At 48.3% G+C, this 25,853-nt stretch overlaps 1 protein-coding gene across 11 annotated transcripts in view; it reads right to left on the bottom strand.

The window, feature by feature from the left end:
• CACNA1B (calcium voltage-gated channel subunit alpha1 B) overlaps window positions 1-25,853 on the bottom strand; it is a 313,565-nt gene that overhangs the window by 101,417 nt on the left and 186,295 nt on the right. For all 11 annotated transcript variants that reach the window (XM_085593746.1, XM_085593747.1, XM_085593748.1 and 8 more), the window contains 5 exons: window positions 21,202-21,314; window positions 16,804-16,916; window positions 11,544-11,675; window positions 9,804-9,876; window positions 4,225-4,342 (listed from right to left, as the gene is read on the bottom strand). In XM_085593746.1, coding sequence (XP_085449872.1) covers window positions 4,225-4,342; window positions 9,804-9,876; window positions 11,544-11,675; window positions 16,804-16,916; window positions 21,202-21,314 — 549 coding nt within the window. The remainder of the gene's footprint in view (window positions 1-4,224; window positions 4,343-9,803; window positions 9,877-11,543; window positions 11,676-16,803; window positions 16,917-21,201; window positions 21,315-25,853) is intronic.

Raw genomic sequence — 25,853 nt, 5'->3', positions numbered from 1 at the left:
CCCACTGAGGAACAGTCAGACATCTACTAGATATTTACTGTTATTAGATATTTATCCAGTATTAGATGTTTATTTACTATTGGATATTTATCTGTTATTAGATGTTTATATTGATAGTTGTTTGTTGTTGTTAGATATTTATCTCTTTTTAAATAAGTATTATTAGTAAATATTTAGAATAGAGACCCAATAAGGCCTTGTTGATCCTATAAAGGTGGGAAATAATGCCTCAGGTTTAGCTTTTCTATTTTTCACATTCTCTGCTGCTTTAGTCTGTGGGTCTGGGCTTCACATGAGGGGATGCTGAGCTCTGCACAGAGCAGGGAGACAAAACAATTCCTGCTCCAGCTGGGCACCAAGGACAAATGATCCAAATCTCAGCCCAGGAGCACAAACACCGTGGGCTGGAGAGAGAAGAACAAGCAGGATGGGACTGCCTGGGCTGGAGCTGGAATGGGACAATGAACTCCAAGGTGCCAATGGAGCAGAACTGATCCCAGGGAGAGCCCCCGGGAGCGCTCGTGCATTTTGGGACCATTTTGGGTCATTTGGGTGCAGCCCTGGCTGGACTCTGGTGCTGCCCAAGGTGGATCCATGGAGGAGATCCTTTAATAAATCCCTGTTCTATTCCTTAGCTCTGTGCAGTCCCTGTTCTAGGGCAGCCCTCACAGGCATCGCCCAGAGCCTGGTGCCCATCAGCTCTGGCCCCAGCAGGAGTTGGATTCATCCCTTGGGATGTTTCTCCATCCTCCCTGACTGCCAAGCCCTGCTGGGCATGGACACAGAGCCCTGGGGTTTCTCCAGCCAGGAACCAGCACTTTTCCTGTTTTTTACCCTTGGGAGATGATTCCTCAGGCCAGAGGGAGGTTTGGAATGTGATGCCCATCACCTGCTCCTTTCTCCATCCCAGCAGGACAGCGAGGAGTGCCTGAGAACACCTTGAACCCAGTGAAGCCAGTGGATACAGAACAGGAAAAAACACTGCTGGAATCATCCCCCCTCCCACAAAGAGCCAGATTTGTCCTTTACAAAGACATTAATTCCCCCATTTTCTCTGAGGGTGGGAGGTTGAGGGCACCCCTGGGCTATGCTGAGTGTTTGGGGTTTTTCCTCTGGGGTGTTTCCAACAGGCTGGAAACACTTCCAAGCCTCCTCTCAGGGATTAAATGTTGCAGCAGTACAACTGCCTCCCTACCCGCTGGAAATGGCTCATGTAACACAGGCAACCCCTGGAAACAAAATTAATTTCTTTTTATCAGATCAGCCTGGCCTGATCCATTTCCAAGCAGACACAGTCTCCCAGACTTGGGTGTTTCTGCCCCAAAAAAGGTCCCTCAGTCCTCTCTGCGGGGCTGGGGGATCCCCAAATTTCTCCCAAGCTGCAGGCTCTGGCTCAGGCTATGCAACCTGGATGAGGCAGTGCCTGGAGCCTGGAGTCATCTCCTGCCTGGCACTTGAGGGCCAGGGAAGGGCAGCATCCTCCAGGCAGTTCCTGCTTTTCTTTTCAGGCCCCTCTAAAGTTTTTCCTGGAGGTTTTTTTCCTTTTTTTTAATTGTCTCAACAGATGCCTCAATTTATCAATTATGTGGATAGCAAGGAACGCAGGCATGGTGTAATTTCCTGGAAAATGGGCCAAATCCTGTTGTTACTTTAATCATAAAACTTTCATTAAACCATTTCTGGTTCCACACAGACACTCTGGAAATGGAAACGCAACATGAGACACTCCCCACTTAGAAAAACGAACTTTTCCTTGCCATGATCCATTAAAAAGCAAATTCTTCCCTCCCTCTCTGTGCTCACAGAGCCTCACCTGCAGCAAACTCACCCCAACCTGTAGAACTCAGGGAGGATCAAAGAATCCCACCTGGCACATCCTCCTTCCTTCCTAAATGCCCCAGTGATGTCCCAAGGAGCTCAAGGACCCACCAGCACGGGGATGTGGGCAAAGAGCAAGGAAGAGGCACTGGAGATGTTTGGTGGAATTCAGGAAAAACCCCCCTGGATCAGGAAAAACCCTCCTGGATCACCTCAGCAGCAGAAGGGAGAACAAGACAGCTGCACCTGCCAGGATGGGATTTAGGGAGAAGGTGGGTAAGGTTTCCACTCTCCAAATCCCAAATCCATGGCAGGGGCAGCAGATCCCCTCCTCTTGAACATCCCCTGCTCTTTCCCTGGTAATGAAAGCCGAAGGAGCAGGGAGAAGTCCCCTCTGGATTAAAGGTGAGGAAGGGAATGAATTCCTGAAAAACGCTGGATCTTGGCAGCTCGGAGGTGAAAAGTCCCTCCCTCAGCTGTGCTGTCAAGCCTGATTACAGCTTAAGCTCATTTCCAAACGCCAAGCCCGGAGGATTTAGGGCTCTCCCTCCCTCCCTGCTCTCCTCTGACCCAGTTTTGCAGAGCCTGGTGTTTCTGGAGGGGCTGTGCTGGCTCTGGGAGATGTCTGAGCATCACTGCCATGGCTCCAGGAACGGGATAAATCCGCAGGACACTTGTGTGACAGGCACAGCTCCCACTGCCTGCTCTGCTCTTCCCTGTCCCTGCTCATCCTGAAGGACAGAATTCCAGCCAAGCCAAAGGGCTGGAGCGCTGCTGTGCCACCCACAGGCACCAATGTCATGGATGGCACGTTCTGTCACCTCCACTGCAGCTGCAGCAGCCCATTTCTGCAGGAACTCTGTCTTTAGCCCCAGTATTTCCCCCAGTTCTCCTCTCCCTTTCTCCTACATCTCCAGCCCAAACAAGACTCCCAGGAAAAGGGGAATGATGGGACTGTAACCAGTGAGAAGGTCAAGAAATCCTCACGGGAGCTTCAGGTGGAGCAGCAGCACTGAGAGTTCTCATCCCACTTTGGGACGTTCCCATCCCACTTTGGGATGTTCCCATCCCACCTTGGGACATTCCCATCCCACTTTGCAGAATAAACAAAGCAGCCAGGGCTGCCTTGGCTCTACCACAGTTTCTAGGTTTCCTATTTTAGGGATGCTTCCTCTTGCTCCACACAGCTCGTGGCTGCAGCCACAGAATCAGTCACAGAATCACAGGATCACAGGATCAACCACAGAACAAGTCACAGAATCACAGAATCGGTCATGGAATCACAGAATCAATCACAGGATTACAGAATCAATCACACAATCACAGAACCACACAATCACAGAATCAATCACAAAGTCACAGAATCACACAACCTCAGAATTAACTAGGCTGGAAAAGCCCTTTGAGACTAAGTCCAACCTAGACCTGACACCGCCTTATCACCCAGAGTCACACTCAATTTCCCCTTAAACACTCCAGGGATGGGGACTCCAAACCTCCCTGGGCAGCCCCTTCCAATGCCCAACTGCTCCTTCAGGGAAGAACTTCTCCCTAAGGTCCAGCCTAAACCTCCCCTGGCACTGTCACAGAGCATCAGCCACCACTGGCACAGGGACAGGGCCACCACAGCCCCTCTGCCCTCCCAGCTCTCCTCACACCCAGCTGCTCCATCAGGGAGCTGCTCTGCTGGTTTGTGTATAAAATATAAAATACAGCCTCCCTTCCCAAATCCCATCCCGGTGCCACTCTGTCCCTGCCTCCTCTGGGACACACCACCCCTTCCCCTGGGACACTGGGGGGATGGAAGTTCCCAGTTTCTTGTTACCCTCAAGAGATTTCATCTCTCAGAACAAAGCAGACACGTCATGTGCCAAGGCTTGGAGCACTGAATGCTCCCAGAACCTGAAACCCAAGACCCAGAATTAAATTTTAAGCATTATGTGGAGATGAGATAATTCTGAGCATTTGGGACACAGCTGGTTAGGGTGCCCTAGAGAAAGGCACCAAGAGAATGGATCCTCATCTCCACCATCATCTACTCACCTCCACCAAACCCATCTCAATCCTCCCCTGACTAAAAACAAACTGTTTGTGAAGATATTCAAAGTCCTGCTCTGACCTGCCCTTAATTATTTCTCCCACAATCTAAATTAACTCTTAATAGAACATTTTCAAGGCAAAACACAATAATGAAAACAAAATTCCTTTAAATTAAATGAAAAAATTCTTACGTTGCTGTAAGAAAAGCGACACCAAGTTGGACAACTCACCTTCAGTGCTGTCAGGAGCAAAGCCACAGCAACAATTTGCCTTCAAAAGGATGAGGCTGTGAGAATTTAGGGAAAACTGGGGATTTCTAGCAGCATGGGTAGGACTGTGCCACCAAGGGTGCCCGTGGAAGGATACAGTTACCAAAGAGGGTGAGGACGATGAAGTAGATGGAGGAGAACATTCCCGAGTGGACGCCGCCCTGCGACTCTATCCCGTGGTACATCACAGCATTCCAGTCCTCCCCCGTCAGGATCTGCACAGAGCAGGGAGGCACAGAGAGAAACTCAGTTTCACTCACAGGGAAGGGTGACCTTGTCACTCTCTGCAGCTCCTGGAAGGTGGCTGTGCTCAGCTGGGGTTGGGCTCTTTCTCCAGGAACTGACAGAACCAGAGCACACAGTCTCAGGCTGCACCAAGGGAAATTTAGGTTGGATATTAGAAAGTTTTGTACAGAATGAGTGATAAAGTTCTGGAATGGCTGACTGGAGTGGTGGTGGAGTCCCCATCCCTGGGTGTGTTTAACAAAGCCTGGATGTGGCACTGGGTGCCAGGGTTGAGTTGAGGGGCTGGGGCTGGGTTGGACTTGATGGTCTTGAAGGTTTCTTCCAAGCCAGTGATTCTGTGAATTCTGTGAAAGGAAGTTTTGGGGGAGCCCAGCGGAGCAAAGCTACCAAGGAACATCCCTGGGAAATGAGGAGCACATGGGGGACACCAAGCACAGCATCACCACATGGGGGAGGGAGAGATTGTCCTGCTCTGCTCTAGGCTGGGGCAGCCTCACCCCCAGTGCTGGGGAGTTTTGGGTGTCTCAATATCAGAAAAAGATCTAAAGCTGTGAGAGAGCATCCAAGGAGGGCGGGGATGGGGCAGGGTGTGGAGGGGCCCGTGAGGAGCAGCTGAGGGCACTGGGATGGTCCAGCTGGGGCAGGCTGAGGGCAGAGCTCCCCAGGGCTGCAGCTCCTCCCTGGGGCAGCTCCAGCTCTGCCCTGGGACAGGGACAGGAGCCAGGGCACGGCTGGAGCTGGGCCAGGGCAGCTCAGGCTGGAGAGCAGGAAAGGTTCTTCTCTCAGAGGTGCTGGCACTGCCCAGGCTGCCCAGGGAATGGGCACGGCCCCGAGGCTGCCAGAGCTCCAGGAGCCTTTGGCCAGCGCTGCCAGGGATGCCCAGGGTGGGATTTTGGGGCTGGGTGACCCTGCCCTGCCCCTCTGGGTCACCTGCCCACTGCCCACCTTGACCAGGGGCTCTCGCACAGGCAGAGGAAACAAAATCCACGTTCTGACCCTTCTTTCTGCCCCTCTCCCTTTCTAAGCCATGCAGAGATCCCAGATCCCACCAGACCCATGCAGGGCACTTCCCACATCCCCAAGAAAGCCCTGAGCTCCCAGAGCAGTGCCCTGAGTGGGATCCCTGCCAGTGCCAGCCCCTCTCATGCCCTTCCTGCAGGCAGGGCTGGGTTTGCTCAGCTCCCCCAGCCCTCACTCCCTGTCCCCAGGAGCTCTGTCACCTCCTGCCACCCTCCTCTGCCCCTCGGGGCTGGCAGAGCCTTCCTGCAGCTGGAATGTGCCTGGGCATCTCTGCCGGGCACCACGACCACTGCAGGGGCTGCACACCACGGGTTCATCTTCAGTTTGCCCAGGTTTGACCCAGAGGGCCACAAAGCCCCAAAAAATTCCCTAAATAGAAACAACAACCTCGTGTGTGAGTGAGGACAGAGCAGGGGACAGCTTGAAGGGGACTCTGGTCCTCCTTGTCCTTGGGCAGGGACAAGCACAGAGCTGCACCTCTGATTATCGACCCAGAGCTAATTAACAAATACAGGAATAATAGGAAAACTAATCAGTCTGCAAGACTCCAACAAGCCCTGCCATGCTAAATGCTCATTTTGCACCCGTCTGAATTGTCTGGCATTCCTTTCTTCCCAAAATCTGGGCACATCAGCACATCCTCTGCCTGCCCTGGCAGAGTCAAACAATGACCACTTTTAGTGCATTAAAACACTGGGATGTGAAGATCCAGCTCCTAAACAGAAAGCTGTCTTTGGGTTTAGGAGGTGAAAAAAAAATAACCAAAAAACAACAACAACAACAAAAAAAAGAAGATAGAAAGCCCTAAGCCTGATGCATGCTGTAGTAATGGACTTCCATGTGCACACAGGATGCTTGGAATGACTGAAAACTCCTGCCTGCAAACTCCAGCCTGAAAACTCCAGCCTGAAAACTCCAGCTTGCAAATTCCAGCCTGGCTGTCAGCTGCTGAGAGTAAGGAAATTTCTGGCTGCAGGGATGGTGCTGATGACAGCACTGGGCAAGAGCGAGTCCAGACACAAGGACACCCAGTGCAGACACCAACTCCTCTCCCAAATGCACAATTCAACCTCAAATGATTCCAAAATCAGGATTCAGACCCAACACTGCTGGAGCTACTCTGGATTTGCACCACAGAATATGGAACAGGGCTTTGGGCTTTCCAGCCTGCCACTCAGTTATGCAAAGTATTGTCCACAAATGTGCATTTATAGAATTTCCATGAATTCACAGCTGCTCCTGCTTTCTGGGAATAGCCATAAAGTGATTTCTGATCACACAAATATTCATGAAAAGGGAAACCATTGGGAACTTTTCTATTCCCAAGGAGAAGACCAGGATTTGCAGGTATGACAAAATCCAGCAGGGTCTGGATTCAAAATCCAACTTTTGGATTATTTAGGAGTGGAATAAAAAGTTCAAGGAAAAAAAAAAAAAAGAGAGATGTTTTATGGGGCTTTTGCAGAGAGATAAATAATCTAAACTGAGCAGCCTGCCTGGAGAAGCTGAGGATGCTCCCTGAGGCCCTGGAAAGAGGAGCCACTGTCCTTCCCATTGTCAGCTGCAGGAACTACTTAAGTAATTAGGGAGCAGCCTGAAGGATCCAGGATCTGCTGGCTCTGTCCTCAAGCAGTTAATGAAATTCCTTCTGCTCTCTCAGGTCTCTTTAGGGATGCTGTAAGGAATTTTTGCTGAGCAGAGGGAAGGACAGCACTGCAGAGGGAGAGGCACAGGCAATGAGGACTCGGGAGCAAGGGCACAGGTACCTGACACAGAACTCTGCTCTCCAGAGGCTCTGTGCTCATGGGTGCTGTTTCTGTGTGTGTTTTGATTAGTTTTGTTATTCCCTGGACTCCAAACTGCCTTCAGCTGCCCCAAATGACCATTTGGAGTGCATCACACTGTTTAACACTGAGGAGCCAGCAGAGGATGGAATAAAACAGCCATCAAGAGCTGCTGTGAAATGTTAATGGAATAATGAGCAGGTTAAGGGTGGGAGAGGAACAGGAACAGGAACAGGACCGTGCTGCTTCCAGGGACTGCAGTGAAAGGGAGATGCCTGAGGGAAGGCTGAGTTCCTGCAGCTCCATCCCACAGCCAGGGTGCTCTGACATCCACCCACAGCCAGACACTGGCACTGCTGAGGGCTCACCTCGAGTGCTGTGCCCAGCTCTGGCCCCTCAGTTTGGGGAGGATGTTGAGGACCTGGAGCCTGTCCAGAGGAGGCAACGAGGCTGGAGAGGGGCTGGGAACACAAACCCTGTGAGGAACCCCTGAGGGAGCTGGGGGTGCTCAGCCTGGAGAAAAGGAGACTCAGGGGTGACCTTGTCACTCTGTGCAGCTCCTGAAAGGTGGCTGTGCTCAGCTGGGGCTGGGCTCTTTCTCCAGGCAGCACTGACAGAACCAGAGCACACAGTCTCAAGCTGCACCAAGGGAAATTTAGGTTGGATATTAGGGAAAAGTTTTTCATGGAAAGAGTGATAAAGTTCTGGAATGGCTGCCTGGGGAGGTGGTGGAGTCACCATCCCTGGGTGTGTTTAACAAAGCCTGGATGTGGCACTGGGTGCCAGGGTTTAGGTGAGGGGCTGGGTTGGACTCGATGGTCTGGAAGGTCTCTTCCAACCCAGAGGTTCTGTGTGACACAGGCAGGCAGAGCTCTGCTCCCATCCTGCCACTGCCACTCCTCATTTCCAGCTGTCACTGCTGCTCTGCTCTGCCCCCAGCAACCTGGGAGGATTTCCAGAGGAAATCAGGGAGCAGGGCACAGGTACCTGACACAGAGCTCTACTCTCCAGAGGCTCTGTGCTCATGGGTGTTGTTTGTGTGTGTATTTGGATTATTCACAGCTGGACATTCAGCTCACAGACTTCCTCGGGAGCTGGAGATGAAGGTTGATGCTCCTCTGAGGGAATTTAGGCTGAGCCCAGCCAGCTGCCAGGTGGACAAAACCCATCCTGGCTGTCCAGTGACCCAGCCAGGGCTGCTGGGATAAAAATGGGCTAAAGCAGAGGGCAGAAAGGTTTGTTTGAGAAGTTTCCTGCACAGAGAATCTCCAGAGGTACAGGGGTGGGCAGGGTGTATCTAACTTTATTTATTCAGCACACTGAATGCTGTCTCTGACTGATGCTGCTCTGCTCAGCCTGGCTGAGGTCATGAAAGAAAACCTTGGGAAGGGATCCCAACCCCAGAGTGAAGAAACACCGAGCTGGAGTTTGCAGTTCAGGGAAGGAGTGGGATGCAAGGAGAGCAGAGGGCATCTCTGGGAGACCACAGTTCATCCAGGGCTGATGGCTTTTGCTGGGTTTAGCTTTTGGATTATATAGGAGTGGAACAAAAAAAGTTCAATGAAAAAAAAAGAGATGTTTTATGGGGCTTTTGCAGAGAGATAAACAACCTCTGACATTCCAGACAAATACCTTAAACCCACGTGCTTTCCTTCACCCCTCATTGCAGCATATTTATCTCAGGACTAACAGGAAATATTCCAGCTGAGTATTCCACAGGCAGCTCCAGTCCCAAAGCAAACCAAAACCAACCTTCCCATGGCTCATATCCGGAGCTGCTCCTTGGCAATACCTGTCCCTGAGCCCTCCCTTTGATCAGCAGGAAAATCTTATGCAAATCTTAATTCCCCGTGATGGGCAATATCCTGTGAGGTGAGCACCGAACCTGCCTCACATCTGGGCAGTGGCTCCTGCAGAGCTCCCAGGACACGTTTTCCTTGAGATCCTTTTTCTGTCTTAATCCAGGAATTATCATCACCCCCCCGCCCCTTCCTTTTTATCTCCTTTTGGGGTCGTGACACTGAAATACATCAGCCAGACCTTGCTGAGATCTGGGGAATTTTGGATCAGGGGCAGCCCACATTGTGCAGGAGAAGACTGGAAATGCTGGATCTGTGAGGGTCACCTGCTCCTGAGCTGGGAAACACCTGAAAACATTCTTTTCTAATTATTTTAAATTATTTTAAACCGTCTAAAATTATTGTTTTTAAAAAAGACAGGTAGAGAACAGCTGCATAATTTGGCTATAAATCCAAGCATTTCATGTGCCAGAGCTGCAACTCCGTGGGCAGGGGCTGGTGAACACAAAGGGCATACTCAGATGTGGCACAGCCTGGGCATTTTAATTTAATGATTTTAATTTAGCACAGAAATATCTGTTTTATCAGCATTTCCCCTCCTAGCAATAAATCTTTTGTCCTAGTTTTCCTTAATACCACAGCATTGATTTTTAATTTGATTTTTAGTGATGCATGGATTGGTCAGCAACGTAAAACATATGAGAAGGAAAGAGTCCCCCTTTCCTAAATTCCACAGGATTTTGGGGACTTGTTTGCCCTCCCTAAGCAGGGAGAAATACCCAGGAATTCCAATTCTAACCCTGCCCCAGGACAAGGAATGGCTTTACCTGGAACACTGTGAGGATGGCAGCAGGGAAGGTATCAAAATTCGTGGTTGGAGTTTCATCTTGGAAATTGAACCTGGAGAGAAGGGAGAAATAAAAATCCGAGTGGGGAGGGACAGGAAACTCCAGGCAGCCCTGGAACACCCCCTAACACCCCATAAACCAAGTCAGGGAGCAACATTTGTTCCACCTGGCTCTAACACCCCAGGCAAGCTCGCTGGGGAACATCTCAGAAGGTGCTTAACAGAACCATCAGCAAAATCTCAATTTCATTCCCAGAGAAAATGCTGATGCTTTGAAATTCATTTTCATCCCCAATTAAAATGAACAATCAAAAATCTCCAATCATTTTGCAGAATGAGCCATTCCAAGTAGTTTTCATCCTCAAGTGTAAAAGCCCAAATTGAAATTACTCTCTTAGCAGGTAATTTCTTTTTTACTATTTTAAAGATAAAATAGGTATTGACTGGGAAAATAAAAGACCAAACAAAACCATTTCATTATTTCAGTTCAGAAGTGAGGCTGGAGTTGAAATGGTAACACTGTGATGGTTCTTACTGCAAAATTCACCACTGCTGGCATTTCTAATGAGAATAATCAGATCCAACAAAACTGTGTTTTCCAGCAGGAAAATATTCCAGAGTGCCATTATATTTTATATTTTTATATATTATATTTATATTTTATATTATACATATTTTATATTATATTTTATATATATTTATATTTATATCCTGGAGTTGAAACGGTAACACTGTGATGGTTCTTACTGCAAAATTCACCACTGCTGGCATTTCTAGTGAGAATAATCAGATCCAGCAAAACTGTGTTTTCCAGCAGGAAAATATTCCAGGGTGCCATTATATTTTATATTTGGATATTCTATTTTATAGTGGATAAATACAATGGCACTCTGGTTTCCAGGGAAAGAAGAGGACAGAAAGTTCTGCCCCCAGTCCTGCCCAGCTCTGGGTGTCCTGGGCATGATGGGGGAGCTTGAAATTGGGGAAATTCTCCCTTAGGAAAGAACCCAGCTCCAGGGAAAACACCAGAACAGGAATGATTTCCCTGTCCCCAGCCCTGAAATCAGGGATGTGAACCCTTCCAGGTTAAACAAAGATTCCTCAGACTTCCTGCTAGAACCCTAGTTACGAACATTTTCAACTTTCTGTACTAACAGACACTAACCCCCAAGAGAACACTACATTTGACCTAAAGCCGTAAAAAAACTACCAAAATTAAATAATAAAATGAAGATTGTGAGTGTGTAGTTTAAATAAAATGTGTAATATCACAAAGTAAAAAAGTTAGAGTTTAAAGTTTTAGAATAAAAGAATATATATAAAATAAAAGTATATTATATTATATTATATTATATTTCATATATAAAATGAAAATTTTAAGACAGAAGTGAGTCCTTCTTCACCTTCTTCTTCATAACTTTAAGTAGTATTGTGTCATTAAATTAAAAAATCCACGTTACAAAACACAGTTAATTATTGAGTTAAAAATAATTTAAGTGTCATTTCTGAATTAGAGTTTATCCTTAAAACATCTTGTAAAAAAGAGACACAACTCTATTTTTTAGGTTGTTAAAGAAAAGTACTATAGAACTTGCAACTTATAAAACTGTAACATAAATAAAAAGTAATAAACATCTAAGTCCAAACAAAAAATACCATCTCGCAATTTAATCCTCACTTTAAGGAAAAAAAAAAAAAACAAAAAAAATCACGAACTTACTGCCCTCCGAAGAGCTGCATCCCCAGCAGAGCAAAGACCACGATGAAGAGGAACAGCAGGAAAAGCAAGCTGATGATGGATTTCATGGAGTTCAGCAAGGAGACCACCAGATTCCTCAGGGAATTCCAGTACCTGTGGTGGATCAGAGCAGCCAGGGGAGAACATGAGTGGGGAAGAGCCTTTGGGGAGAAATTAACAGGAAATTATTTCCCACGAGTCTCAGGTGCAGCTGGGTGTGTGCTCTGTCACCATCTGCCACAGCTGGGCAGTTCTCCTCTGCTCATGGGCACTTTGCTTTATCTCTCCCACAGCCAATCCTCTCTCCAGGAGATCTCTGCTGTTCATGGGCCATTAATTATTAATTATCTTCTGTCCATGGCCACTGAGTGTCCCTGCATGGCTGAGAAAATTCCAGCATCCCATGGGGAGAGGCTCTGCCAGGGGAGGAGCCAAACATTCCTACCTGGATCCAATCTGACCTGGGAACAGCACAGCAGCCTTTGCCCCCTGCATTCCCAGAGGAGCAGCTTTCTTCCCTCTGCATTCCCAGGGGAGCAGCTTTCTTCCCCCTGCATTCCCAGAGGAGCAGCTTTCTTCCCCCTGCATTCCCAGAGGAGCAGCTTTCTTTCCCTGCATTCCCAGAGGAGCAGCTTCCTTCCCCCTCATTCCCAGAGGAGCCCAGGCCCATCTCCCCCAGCCCTGGAGCTCCAGAGGAAAACTCCCCCCTTGTGCAGGATCCTGCTCCAGCAGAAGCACAGCTGGCACTGCAGAAGGGCTGAGCCCCCCTGGGATGGGGCTGAGCCACCTCCCTGACCCACAGGGGACAGGGCTGCTCTCACTCTGGCAGGGGTTTCTTTTTTTTTATTTGTCCTATTGCATTTGTATTTTTAATTTTCCTATTAAAGAGCTTTTATCACTATTCCTACATCTTTGCCTGAGATCCCCTTAATTTCAAAATTACAATAATTCAGAGGAAGGGAGTTTGTATTTTCCATTTCAAAGCAGGCTCCTGCCTTCCTTAGCAGACACTTGGCTTTTCTAAGCAGGACACCATGGAACAAGGGGAAACAGCCTGAAGTTGCACTGGGGGAGGTTGGGGTTGGATATTTTTCATAGAAACGATGGTCAGGCATTGGAAAAACCTGCCCAGGGCACTGGGGGAGTCCCCATCCCTGCAGGGATTTAAAAGATGTGGCACTTGGTGACATGGTCAGTGGTGGCCTTGGCTGTGCTGGGAATGGTTGGATGCAAAGATCCTGAAGTATTTTTCCACCTCATGGGTTTTGTTATTATTATTACTGCTTTAATTATTCCTTATTTCATAAAGGAAAATAATGACAAGGGATATCAGAGTCTTTAAACTCTCCTGTAATGTTGGGTAATACAGCTCAGAGAGTGGCAAAATCTCCTGAGAACCAGAGAGCAGAGATGGGCACTTGGTGTGTGAGCACCCACACACAACAGCCAGAGAATGTCTGGATTAGTTCCTTAGGAACCTTTTCCTGGGAATTTTCCTCCTTTTGGCATCCTCTCGCCTGGCACAGCAGTCAGGAGGGGTGTCAGGAACAGGGGTTTATCAATGAAGGTGAGATTGGAGAAAGGAACAGCAAGCCTCAGCCTCCATTAGACACAAATCAGGAATAAAATCAGGAATCAATACCTCATTCCCACCTGGACATCTTTGCAGGGTGACCTCCGATCCCATCCACTGCAAGTATCCAGCAGGGGATGAAATCCCCACAGTTTAAACATTCCTGAGGGGAATCTCCCCTCCAGGCATCCAGGACCCAGCAGTGGCCTCAGGGTGTGGAAGCAAATCCAGAATGTGGATTCCAGCCTGGCAGGAGGGACTGGCTCAGCCCAGCCCTGAGTGACCCGTCCCAGCACACCTGGCCAGGGGCTGAACTTGGTTTGGTTTTATCTCCCCATCCCCTGGGACGGCTCCTGGCACATTCCAAGAGGGTTCCAAAACTTTGGAACAATTCTTCCCTGGATTTCTTTCCCTGCTGGGAACAGGGCAGTGTTTGTAGGAGGGAAACCAATGGATCAGGAAATGCAGGAGCAGCTACCAAGCTTTGACACACGGGAGCCTGGAACAATGAGGCTGGAGCAAGCAGAAGGAGAAGAGGGATTTAGAGCCATGGGGAGGATTTCTCCCTCTTTTTTTCTCCTTCCCAGCTCCTGACACTGGGAGCTGCCATCCAGAGCCAATTCCCAGCAGCAGCACACGATTCCTTCCCCCCCGAGTGCCCTCCAGACCCCCACTCTGAGCTCCTGCCCACAGTGGCCTTCCAGCAGGAGGAAATTCCCTGGATTTGTCTGAGAAGGTCAGAGCTTGGAGTCAGATGAGGAGAAACACCATCCTGTCTTTTTGCCTCTGGTTTCCCCCTCTTCCTTCCGCCAGGCCTAGCTGGGAGCACTGACCCACCCCAGCTTTCTCTGATGTCCATCCCAAGGACCTTGCATCCCATTGCACCCATTCCAAGGCAAAATTACATCCATAACACAGTGACAAAGTTTCAGGGGGAAATCTTATCTCTTGGGAGAATAACTTCAACTTTGAGTAAGTTGAACCAAGCCTGCTCAGGGTTTAAAGGGGCTGAGCTGCTCTCCTTGGAGGAGGGGAAGGATTTGGTGCTCCCAAGGCACCAGGAGCTGATTCCTGCAGAAGCCAGACCCTGCTCAGTCTGTCAGGACAATGAAGAAAACGTGGGGAGCTCTTTGGTCCTTGTTCTCCTCACTGAATTTTAGCTCCTCTTGGGCTCTGTCTCCTTGTCCTGCTGTCATCTCTTACCCATTTAACTCTGCTGTCCATGGCCACACTGATTTGGGACATGGGAACCAAAATCCCAATCATAACCCAATCAATTCAATCATAATTTGAATAATCCCACTGATTATTCAGAGCAGAAGCACTGCAGTCTCTCCTGCTAAACATAAAGGAAAAACAAACCAGGCCAGTGAGTTTCAGACAAAAGTTGCTACAAGAGAGATGGAAAAAGGAGAAAACTGCTGAGGATCAGGAAGTTTTTCCAGCAAAACTGCACTGAGAGGGGGTGGGCAGCGATCTGTGCCTGCTGCCAGCACTTGTAGGGCTCTCCTGAGCCAGGCAAACTCTGAGCTGGGCACTCAGGCACTGGGGTAATTCAGGATTTCCCCTGGGAGCTGCAGGGACCTGGCTCTGGTCATGCAATGAGATAAATTCTGTTGTGTGGGATGAGAAATCCACTTAATTAGGGCAGGGGAACTTCAGCATCAGCAGCTTGAGAGTGTCACTTGCTGTCCTGAGAAGGGACAGAGCCCTCAGCTTGGTTTGTGAAGTTAAATCTCTCCTCCCAAGGAATGAGCAGTAACAAGAGGGAATGGCCTCAAATTGTCCCAGACAGATTTAGGTTGGGTATTCCTAAAAAAAATCTTCATTAAAAGCTTTGTCGAGCCCTGGCCAGGCTGCCCAGGGAGTGGTGGGGTCACCATCCCTGCAGGGATTTAAAGTCCTGCAGATGTGGCACTTGGGGACATGGGTGGCCTTGGAAAGACTGGCTGGATATGATGGCCTTGAAGGCCTTTTCCAACCTAAATAATTCCATGTTTCATCTCTTTAGCATGCTGACTGCAATCAGTGGTCAGAACTCACCAAAATAAAATTGTAATTTGCAAAAACATCCAGAATTTTTACAAAGCACAGCACCCAATCAGCAAGAGCAGATCTCAGCAGCTCTGGGTAAAATGAACTGGTGAAAATTGCTCCGAATTTGCTGCAAACCCAGGGGTTTCCCACACATAAATCAGTGCAAAGGTGAGGCACAGTGACATTTTTGGTACAGATACCCACCTTTTTTGCTGGACATTTACAGAACTTAAAGTTTCCACCCTGTTTGTCCCAGAGGACAACAAATGACACAGTACCACAAACAAACCTGGGATCTGAACAACAATAATTAGCAGTAAACAATTAGCAGGTACAAATCAGCCCCACTGAGCTGCAAAACTCATTCCTGGTTACTTCAAATGACTGCTTTGCTCAGATTTTCTTTATCTATTTCAGGTGGCTGGGGTATTTTTGGAGGGAGGGGCTGTTCCTCCAAGCTCTGAAGAATTCAGGGAGTGATGGAAACAAGGGAGCACTGAAGAAGTAATGGTGTAAAACATAAGGTGGAAAACAACAGCAGGAGCACCTAAATTTGTCATCAATTTCCAGAGAAATCCTGCAGGAACAGCTCTGGATGGGTTTGGAAATGGCACAGGAGCTGTTTGCTAATGCCAGCACACATTAGCTCAAGGCAGGAACACGAAAACAACAGAAAAGCTGTGGAAACCTGAGTGAAAATTCCACCTCAGAGTCTCCAGGCTGAAAAACTCCAACATCTCAGCCCCAGCACCAGGAACTCATTTCAGATTTGTGTCAACACAGCAGCTCAGCCCTGGGATTAGCACCCAGCAATCCGCAGGGAAGCTGCTTTTCCAGAGCCTGAATACTTAAGGAATTGTCATCAGATCAGTGGGAAGTTGATGGGACTCAGAAAGAAAATAAAACTTGGGGGTTTTACCACTAAATACGAGATATAACACAATATTTCTGTTTTAAATAAGCCTGAAGATAATGCAAAGAAAGACATTCTAAGTTGATGTGACTTAGAAAGAAAAAAAAAAAATTTTAGCATAAAATATGAGTGACAACTTGAGATACTTGTTTTAAACAAGCTTAAAACCAAAGCAAAAAAGGACATTCTCCTGTCAGCCCACTCATTCCCACTTAAGGAATTGTCATCAGATCAACAGGACTTAGAAAATAAAATTTGGGGTTTTTACCACAAATTACAAGTGATAGCACAAAAATTTGGTTTCAAACAAGCCTAAAGATAAAACAAAGAAGGACATTCTACTGTCAGCCTGAGGAACCAAGGGCAGACAAACCTGGACGTGAGGCTGAGGAGAGAAAAGGCTTTTAAAATCCCTTGTGGGTGTAAATCCAGGCACAGCAATCCCCAAAATTTCCAACTGCCCAGCCAAGGAAAGGGGAATTCTGTATCTGCAGGTTCAATCTGCTCCTGTCCCCCAGTGCAGAGCCTGGGGCAGGCAGGGATTTTGTGCCAGCTCCCCCAGCAGGTCGGGGCATTGGTTTTTTTTTTTTTTTTTTTTTGTTTATTTTTAACTTGTTAGCAATTTATTGATGAGTTTATTGTTGATAAACGTGGAAAGGACTCCTCCTGGCTCTGGGGCTGGGGCCAGGGATGCTCAGAGCCAAGGGAGCTGCACTCACTTGGTGACTTTGAAGATCCTCAGCAGCCGCAGGGCTCGCAGGACGCTGATGCCAAAGGAGGTGCCCGGCTTCACCGCAGCCCAGATGACCTCAAAAATACTGCCCACGATCACCTGCAGGGACAGAGCTCTCAGAGAGGGCACAGAGCTGCTGAGCTCCCCGGGGGCTCCCAGAGAGGCTCAGCAATCCCAGTTCAGGCTCTTCAGGAGAATCCTAAATTAGCAGGAGAACTGGAAAGCCTCACCCAGCTTTCTCCATACCCAGGAGGAGAACACTCTGTCATTTATACACTGAGAGGAGCTTGTTGCTTTCTTCTTTCACAGCCAAAATACCTTAAAATACTTTTTTTCTGAAAGACACTGTAATTTTTAATTGGATTTTTTAATGCTGGCTCAACTGCGAATGCCAGCAGTAGATGGGACTCAGAAAGAAAATAAAACTTGAGGTTTGTTACCATTAAATACGAGTGATAACCTGAGATTTTTGTTTTAAACAAGCTTAAAACCAAAGCAAAAAAGGACATTCTCCTGTCATCACACTGTCATTGCTTTTGTCACCCCACACAACCTGCAGAGCTGCAGGAGGGCATTGCCCCATCCTCCCCTTCCCATCAGAAGGACTAAAACTCCTCATCTGCAGCAGAACAGCAGCTCTGGGTGACATCTACCAGAAACTTCTGGCAGCTGAGAGTCTTTAGGAGAGCAATTAAAGCAATAATTATTATGAGATTCTGCAAAGCCTCTGGCATGGACACCCCAACATCTGCCTGGCCCTCAGCCTTGAGGTACTGAAAAAATTCTCCCAAATCAAGGTGGGCTTTTCCAATTTTGTTTTTCTGGTTGGTTTAAGGATGGCAGAGAATTCACCTCGAGCAAGGAAAAAAAATCTTCTCAAAAACCCTTCATTAGGAAAAGGACAAACAGTGATGGGTTCAGCACAGCTGGGGAGGACAATTAAACCCACACAGGTTTCTGCAGAGTTAATAGGATCAAACAGGCATTTCCCTGCCAATTGCTGGCATAATTCACATTAAGCCAACATTTTTGAGCTCCCACTGCCCGTGGGCCCCAGCTGGGTAGAGCACACCATAAGCACCAGTTTAGAACTGGTTATCACCAGAGCCCAGCTGGTGTGTGCAGTGGGAGGGAGGATTAATGGGGGCAGCAGCACTGGGAGCCCTATCATTACAAAAAGTTCAGGAGAATCCTAAATTAGCAGGAGAACTGGAAAACCTCACCAAGTTTTCTCCATACCCAGGAGGAGAACACTCTGTGATTTATACACTGAGAGGAGCTTGTTTCTTCTCTAGTAATCAAACTAACTCAAAATGCTTTTTTTTTTTTTTTTTTTTGAAGGACACTGTAATTCTTAATTAGAATTTTTTAATGCTGGCTCAACTGCAAATGCCACCAGTTCCTTTTCCCACACTTTCATGACAAAAACTTGGATGTCTCTGAGAATTCCATCACTGCTTAAGTGTTCTGCAACACACTGTGCCCTGGGCTTCTGGAAAATACAGAGGAAAGGGAGATCCACAGTGGTTGATAATTCCACTGTATCCCATCTGAAGAAGAACTAAAACTTCTCTCCCATCACTGGGAATCCCTCATTGTCTCAGGAGTAGCTGGGTGTGTGTTCTATTCTATCTGTCAGAGCTGGGGCAGTTCTCCTCTGTTCATGGGGCACTTTTCTTTATCTCTCCCACAGCCAATCCTCCCTCCAGGAGATCTCTGCTGTTCATGGGCCATTAATTATTAATTATCTTCTGTCCATGGCCACTGAGTGTCCCTGCATGACTGAGAAAATTCCAGCATCCCATGGGGAGAGGCTCTGCCAGGGGAGGAACCAAATATTCCTACCTGGATCCAATCTGACCTGGGAACAGCACAGCAGCCTTTGCCCCCTGCATTCCCAGAGGAGCAGCTTTATCCCCCTGCATTCCCAGAGGAGCAGCTTCCTTCCCCCTGCATTCCCAGAGGAGCAGCTTCCTTCCCCCTGCATTCCCAGAGGAGCAGCTTTCTTCCCCCTGCATTCCCAGAGGAGCCCAGGCCCATCTCCCCCAGCCCTGGAGCTCCAGAGGAAAACTCCCCCCTTGTGCAGATCCTGCTCCAGCAGAAGCACAGCTGGCACTGCAGGAGGGCTGAGCCCCCCTGGGATGGGGCTGAGCGACCTCCCTGACCCACAGGGGACAGGGCTGCTCTGACTCTAGCAGGGGTTTGGTTTTTTTTATTTGTCCTATTGCATTTGAATTTTTAATTTTCCTATTAAAGAACTGTTATTCCTATTCCCATATCTTTACCTGAGAGCCTCTTATTTTCAAAATTACAATAATTCAGAGGGAGAGGGTTTACATTTTCCATTTTGGGGGACACTCCTTCCTTCCTTAGCAGACTCCTGGCTTTTTAAACCCACACACTCATGAATCAGCAAAAACCCTTCCTCAGCCCTTGCACAGAGCACTGATAATTTATTTCCTCAGAGGCCCTCCTGGGAGCCTGGCTCCCCCTGGGCTGCTGCTCCCCAGGCAGATGTTGCTCTGGTTTGTTGTTTCACCCTGTGCGCCAGCACGGCTCCATCTCGATGGTTTGTCAGACAAAACTGGGGACAGAGCTCTGTGATGCTCCACTGCTGAATTCGTTCTGGGGGCTGGAAGGTGGGGGAGGCAGGGAAAAACACAGACAGAAGGAGGATCCCTATGGATTCTCTGAAGGAGGAGGAATTAGCAACAGATCAACAGTTTTCTCTCCTGGGACACCCTCAGCAGAGCTCCCTGCCAGGGCTGCATAGCCCACAGAGCTCAGACACCTCCCGAGTTCAGCCTTTGCTTTGTGCAGGCTCCTAAATCACCTGTCCCTGACAAGCTTTCTTTGTGGAAGGAGCATCCTGGATTCAGAGATCCAAGGGAATTGGCAGCCAGCCTGGGGGGCAGCTCAGAGCCCACCCAGTGCAGGACATCGACCCTTGTGCTGCCCAAGGTGGATCCACTGAGGCCTTTGAATAAATCCCTGTTTTATTCTTTAGCTCTGCCCAGTCTGTTCTAGGGCAGCCCTCACAAGGCATCAGTGACACTCCTAAAGGACAATTTATGGATAGTCTGGGTCTGGGCACTGTCCCTTGGGCTGGGCAGGACAACCCATCCCAACCCTCTGAGCCACCACAGCTGCCAGGACACCCCAAAACCAGAGCCCCACATTTGGGACAGCCTCGTGCAACACCTCAGGGTGCTGGACATGGGTGAGTGATTGAATCTCAAATTCTATTTACTCTGAGCTTTGCTGCTGTCACGGCCAAAAAGAGAATGAATTGGCTCAACTCAGAGCCTTGGATTTAGGAGGTGACAACAGCTCCTCCTCCCTTGTGGGAGCAGAGGAATTTGGCTTCATGGAGGAAGAGTCACTCCCAGCATTTTGGCAGATAAAGGCTAGAAACAGCAGCCTGAATGTCAGAGCAAGGCTGGGTGAGGAGTGCAATGGCCTGAGCCACTCTCCCTGGATCCAAAGCTCCGTATCTGGATTCTTACAACAGCCGAGTCCTGCTCAGCCCAGCTCAGATAAGAGTTCTCCTCTGAAAGCACAGATTACAGCTAATAGCTTTTAATGAATAAATTAACATCCACATGCCAGGCTTCTTGTCAGGTGGAGCCAAACCCAGCCCTGCTATTCGCACCAGAGCTGCAGTTTGAGCCTGGATTTCTGCGCTGAAATTTGAATTATTGCCCTGCTGTCACCTCCTCAGGTGTCTGCTGCTCCTGGTGATGTCTGAAAAGCTCTGCCTGTGTGACTCCAGGTGAGGGCTGCTCAGAGGGTGGCACGAGCAGGAAGATGTGTGGGTTTTTTTTGTCTTTCAATCAGCTCATTGCAACGGGAGGGACAGAATCAGTCGGCAGTCAGAGGCGCTGATGCTGCCAACAGCCTGGGGCTGGAGGAAATGAATCCCCCCGCTGTCACTTCCCTTCCAAAAGGAGGATAACGAGGGAAGCTTAATGCATCTCACTGCTAATTTATACAGGGACTGCTCCTCACAGGAGACGCTCCCAGCACCACTTCATCCTTAAACACCTGAATGACAGGAGAGACTCCTGCTTGGCACAGGGAGGGCTTTCAAGGACATGCAGTGACAGGAGGGAGGTTTCCCACTGCCAGAGGGCAGGGTTGGATGGGATATTGGGAAGGAATTCTTCCCTGTGAGGGGAGGAAGGGTTGGAATGGAATTCTCAGAGGAGCTGTGGCTGCTCCTGGATTCCTGGCAGCATCCAAGGCCAGGCTGGATGGGGTTAGGGCAACCTGGGACAATGGAAGGTGTCCCTGCCCATGGCAGGGGGTTGGAATTAGATGACTTTAAGGTTCCTTCCACCCCAAACCATTCCATGATTTATCCACCCTGCTGGACGTTACTCACCCCAAAGTCAAAGCAGTTGAATGAAGAGTGGAAGTAATTCCTTGGCCCCAGCCCATACATCTTCAAAGACATCTCAGTGAGGAACAGCCCCAGGAAAACGAACTCTGCGAAATCTGGAAACAGGAGAAGAGATTAAATTAATCTGTGAGCCCTTGGTGGGCAGAGCTCTTCATGTGGTGCTGGAACTCAAAATGTCCCTCAGACATTTTTGGAGGTTCCAGGCCCAGGTCAGAGGCATTTGAGACCCTGGCAGGCAGCTGGAAACAGCTGTGATTTTGGGTTTGAACCATGGGATGATTTAGCAACCTTGCAGGAAGAACAAGAAGTCACAAAAGTTTAGATATTAGAGTAGAAGTAGTCACAAAGTAGAGGGAAGAATTTTTGAGTGCTGTACAGGGGGGTTTCGGTTTTGTACATGGGGGTCAGAGGTTTTAAGATGGATTTGGGATCTGGGCCTGCCCTGTCCTCCCTCTTTCTCCTTCCTCACCTCCATGTTCTTGGTGATGTTGGCACTCACAGATTGGTTTAGAGTAGAAAACACCATTTAATATAGGTAATAGGCATTGGGGAAAACTGTAACCATGTCACACGTAATGTACATATAAAAGATAGAAAATCACCATTTAATATAGGTAATAGGCATTGGGGAAAACTGTAACCATGTCACACGTAATGTACCATATAAAAGATAGAAAATCACCATTTAATATAGGTAATAGGCATTGGGGAAAACTGTAACCATGTCACACGTAATGTACCATATAAAAGATAGAAAATCACCATTTAATATAGGCAATAGGCATTGGGAAAAACTGTAACCATGTCACACGTAATGTACCATATAAAAGACAGCAGCAGCCCTGGCGGGGAGAGAAGAAGCAGTCGGGGTCAGAGAGGATGTCAGGGTGTGTGTGTGCCTCTGCCTGAGCTGGGAGCAAACCACAGCAGCCCCAGAAGAAAATCTTTTAGATAACTTGCAATAAACTGCCTTGAGACCAAACAACAGAGACTGCTGAGACTTTCTTTGGAAGCTCGGGCTGGAGGAGAGACTTTTCCACCACATGGAACCCCTGAACCAGGTCTGGGTTCCACAATGTGGGGAACTTTTTGTTCCTTTTTTCACAGCACCAGGGGCCTGCTGGCAGAAGGAAATCCCTGTGCAATGGCAAACAGGACCCAGGCAGAGTTTGGCACAATTCTCTCTGTGTGTCCGCAAGCTGTGTGAAGTCCATGCTCACCTCCACTCTTGGGTGGGGAAGGAGCATTAAATAATATCCTCATTGTCTCTAGAAAGGAGTTTCAAAATAAAGCCCTGGATCTAATATTTTTAAAGGTCAAATTTAATTGCAGAGATGTTTTGGGGCTTCCATACTTGCAAGAGATGGAAACTTTAGGGTGTGGGGTGTAAGTTTTTGTACCATCCTCTGATGATAAAAATACCTTTCTACCCAACAGAAGTGCTGACTCTGAGGGCTCATATTCAGAGGTGTTGTGTCTCCTGTTACCACATTTATTTTTATTATAGCCCTGTAATTATGGAAGAGCCCCTTCTGTTTCCTTTTCCTTCACATATCACAGGCTGGGAAGCTTTTGATGGGAAAATTTATCACCTATGATGAAACAAAGGGCAGAAGGAACAGAGCTGGAGGCTTCAATTTCCACATCAAGTTTTGAGGACTTGAAGCTACAGCAAACACTGCCTTTGGCATTTTAAGTTTGGATCTGGAGGCCAATAAGCAACAGCAAGAGTGAAATGTTAAAAACAAAAAGAAAAAAAAAACAGCAAAAAAAGGCAAAAACCACCTACACTACCAAGAAAAACCAAACAGCAGAAGGCAAAGCTCTCTCTCTCTGGAGAAAAGATGAGGAAAAGAATCAAACCTCAAAAAGGTGGGGATTAATCACCTTGTTTAGTGCAGCACAGGAGGTTCTCAGAGGCTGCAGCAGAACAGATGCTACAAGAAAGACTCCTGTAATTTCGATTTTATGATTCCAGGAATGATAAAAAGGAGATGGTGCCAAACTTTATGCAGAGGTGCACAGAGACAGAAGAGGGGCTACAGATACAAGGAAAATTTCAGCAGGACGATCCTGGATTCCAGGAGCTTTGCACTCTGGGGCAATTCCAATCTCTGCTCTGGGACAGGGAACGCTGGAGATCAGGAAAGGTTCTTCCCTGGCCTTGCACATCCATAGGGAGTGAGCAGAGCTGGCCCAGGGCCATTCTGGGTGTCTTTGGAAATTCTTTGAAAAATGCAGTTTCAATTATCCCAAAAAAAAAAGGGGTTTTAAATTTTAAATGAAAGCCAGTCATGGAACACCATGGACATAAAGTTCCCTGAAATCCAGGAAGAAATAATGAGATGAGAGAGGCTTTATTAACACCTTGGTGAGGAGCCTGCAAGGACACCTGTGCCAACAGCTGCACAAGGAGAGGAAATTTCAGGCGAGTAGTAATTCTCCCCCCTGACCTGCTCTCCTTGAAAACAGCAGCAAGATCCTTCAAGGAGACTCTCAAGGACAACGTGTTCCCAGCTGAGGAATAAGGTGACAAAATCTGAGACCCACAGCTTTTTTCCCAGGAAGAGGCAGATTCACCCTCTGGATCTCGGTGCTCAGGGAGGAGCAGGGGCACAGGAGCAGCACAGCTCCCTCTCTCCCTGAGGCTTTCCAGGAGAAGCCTCTTCACACCTGACCAAGCTGCAGCTTTTCTCTCCTTCCTCACAGGAGGTGCAAGGACTCGGTGAGGAAGCTCTGTCTCCAGCACCAAGGATCCCAGAGCAAGGAGATACCCACCATGGTGCTGGGAATCCATCCCACCTTCCCTCTGCTCTGGTGAGGCCCCACCTGCAGAGCTGCCTCCAGCTCTGGGACCAGCAGGAGCACCTGGAGCTGCCGGAACCAGTCCAGAGCAAACCTGAACCTGCTCCAGGGCTGGAGCCCCTGACCTGGAGCCAGGCTGGGAGAGCTGGGGGTGCTCCAAAGCTCCAGGGAGAGCTCAGAGCCCCTCCAGGGCCTGAAGGGGCTCCAGGAGAGCTGCAGAGGGGCTTTGGTGTCCCTCAGCAGGTGGTGCTGACTGGCACGACTTCCAGAGACAGCGTCCCTATGCCAAGGGGTGATTTTCGGCCAGTGCTGTGAAAGCTTCGTTAAATCAGCTGATAAAACCACGGGGAGAGGTTGCAGATCCTCCAGGAAGCAGTGCCCACCCCCCACATGTGTCATATCTCTAGCAGGGAGATTCTCATCCCTCATCTCTGCCCCAGCCTCACCTGTCCGAGTCACACCTCAGGTGGCCCCCAGATTCTTCCACAGGACAACAAAATCCTCAGTAGTGTTTCTTAACTGCAAATTTGCACCAGCAGACCTCAGGACTCTTTGCCAAGACTATCACCAGCATCCCAAAGGAGCAAAAAAGGAGGAAGGCCCAAGGATTAACGTTCAGCCACCGCTCCAGCAGGAGGCTGAACACACCCTGGGTATCACAAGTGCAAAGGTGTCACCATCAGGCTGACACATCCTGCAAACACACGTGCAAATCCAGAATATCACCCAAGAAAAAAGCTAGGAAGTGGCATAAGAAAATTTAATTATATTAAAAAAATATATAAAGCCAGGAAGTGTTTAAAACTGAGAGCATCTAAAAAACAACTTCCTTCTGCTGCTCTTGCAAGAGACACCCTTGGCCTTTGCCAGCTGATGAATCCCAGAGCAGAGCCCAGCACGGCAGCAAGAGCTGTGTCCCAGCAGGTACCAGATGCTACAAAGCACAGCCCAGGGAGGCTGGCATGGAGCAAGTGGAATTCAGACCCTGAACTCCTCAGGCAGAAGGAGCAGGCTCCGTGCAGAGGCTGCTGCACCCAACACACCATTTCTTCTGAGAAGGCCCTGCCTCAATAATTGAAAATGCAATTGTGTTGTTTGGGCCTTCTGGTATCCAAACCTCACCTAATTTCATTTGCCTTACTCAAAAGCATTTTGTGATGTGATTTAAGGAGGAAAAGTTTGATACAAACACTTTTATTTCATTTCCAAGCTGTGCTGTTGGCAAAGGCCGTGCAAGCATCTCCTCACCCCACACCTTTGAATTAGGCTCCTAATTAGAGTTACCAGCTCCTTTTTGTCAATCACTTATGGATTAATTCCATTTCCAAGACCAGTGGCATCAGAAGCAGGTGCTGAGCTCGACACTTCCTTTTCCTCTCATATTAATCCAAGCAGGAGAATTTCAGTAGGGCAGAACTTCCCCCTTTCTGCCCAAGCAGATGTGAAATGCTCAACAGACAGAAATAATATGCTCCAGAAAGCCTTTTCCTTATAAATGCTGCATATTTATATCCAGAGGGAGCTGGTTTTTGACATCAAAGGCAACAACAGCACCAAAAAAAGGCCAAACTGCCCCAAATGTGAGGTTCAGCACTGGGCAGGCTCTCAGGCTAGAATGGATTAAATGCTGCGTTCAGATACTGGATTTATCAAAAGGAGACATTGTGGATTTGGGGTTTAGACCTACACAGATTAAGGAGCCAGGAAGGATCCTTGCAGGATTTGCTGGAGAAAGAAGAGAGCTTTGGGAAGGGCAGCCCTGAGGGAAACCTGAGTGACCCAGTGCTGAAACCTCCTCCCCACAGTCCCTAAAATCCATCCCACAGTCC

This window comes from Lonchura striata, chromosome 17, assembly GCF_050655825.1.
Source record: "Lonchura striata isolate lonStrDom1 chromosome 17, ASM5065582v1, whole genome shotgun sequence".
In the NCBI taxonomy this organism is placed as follows: domain Eukaryota; kingdom Metazoa; phylum Chordata; class Aves; order Passeriformes; family Estrildidae; genus Lonchura; species Lonchura striata.
The sequence above is the reverse complement of the archived record's forward strand: the minus strand, read 5'-3'. Positions and strand labels throughout refer to the sequence as shown.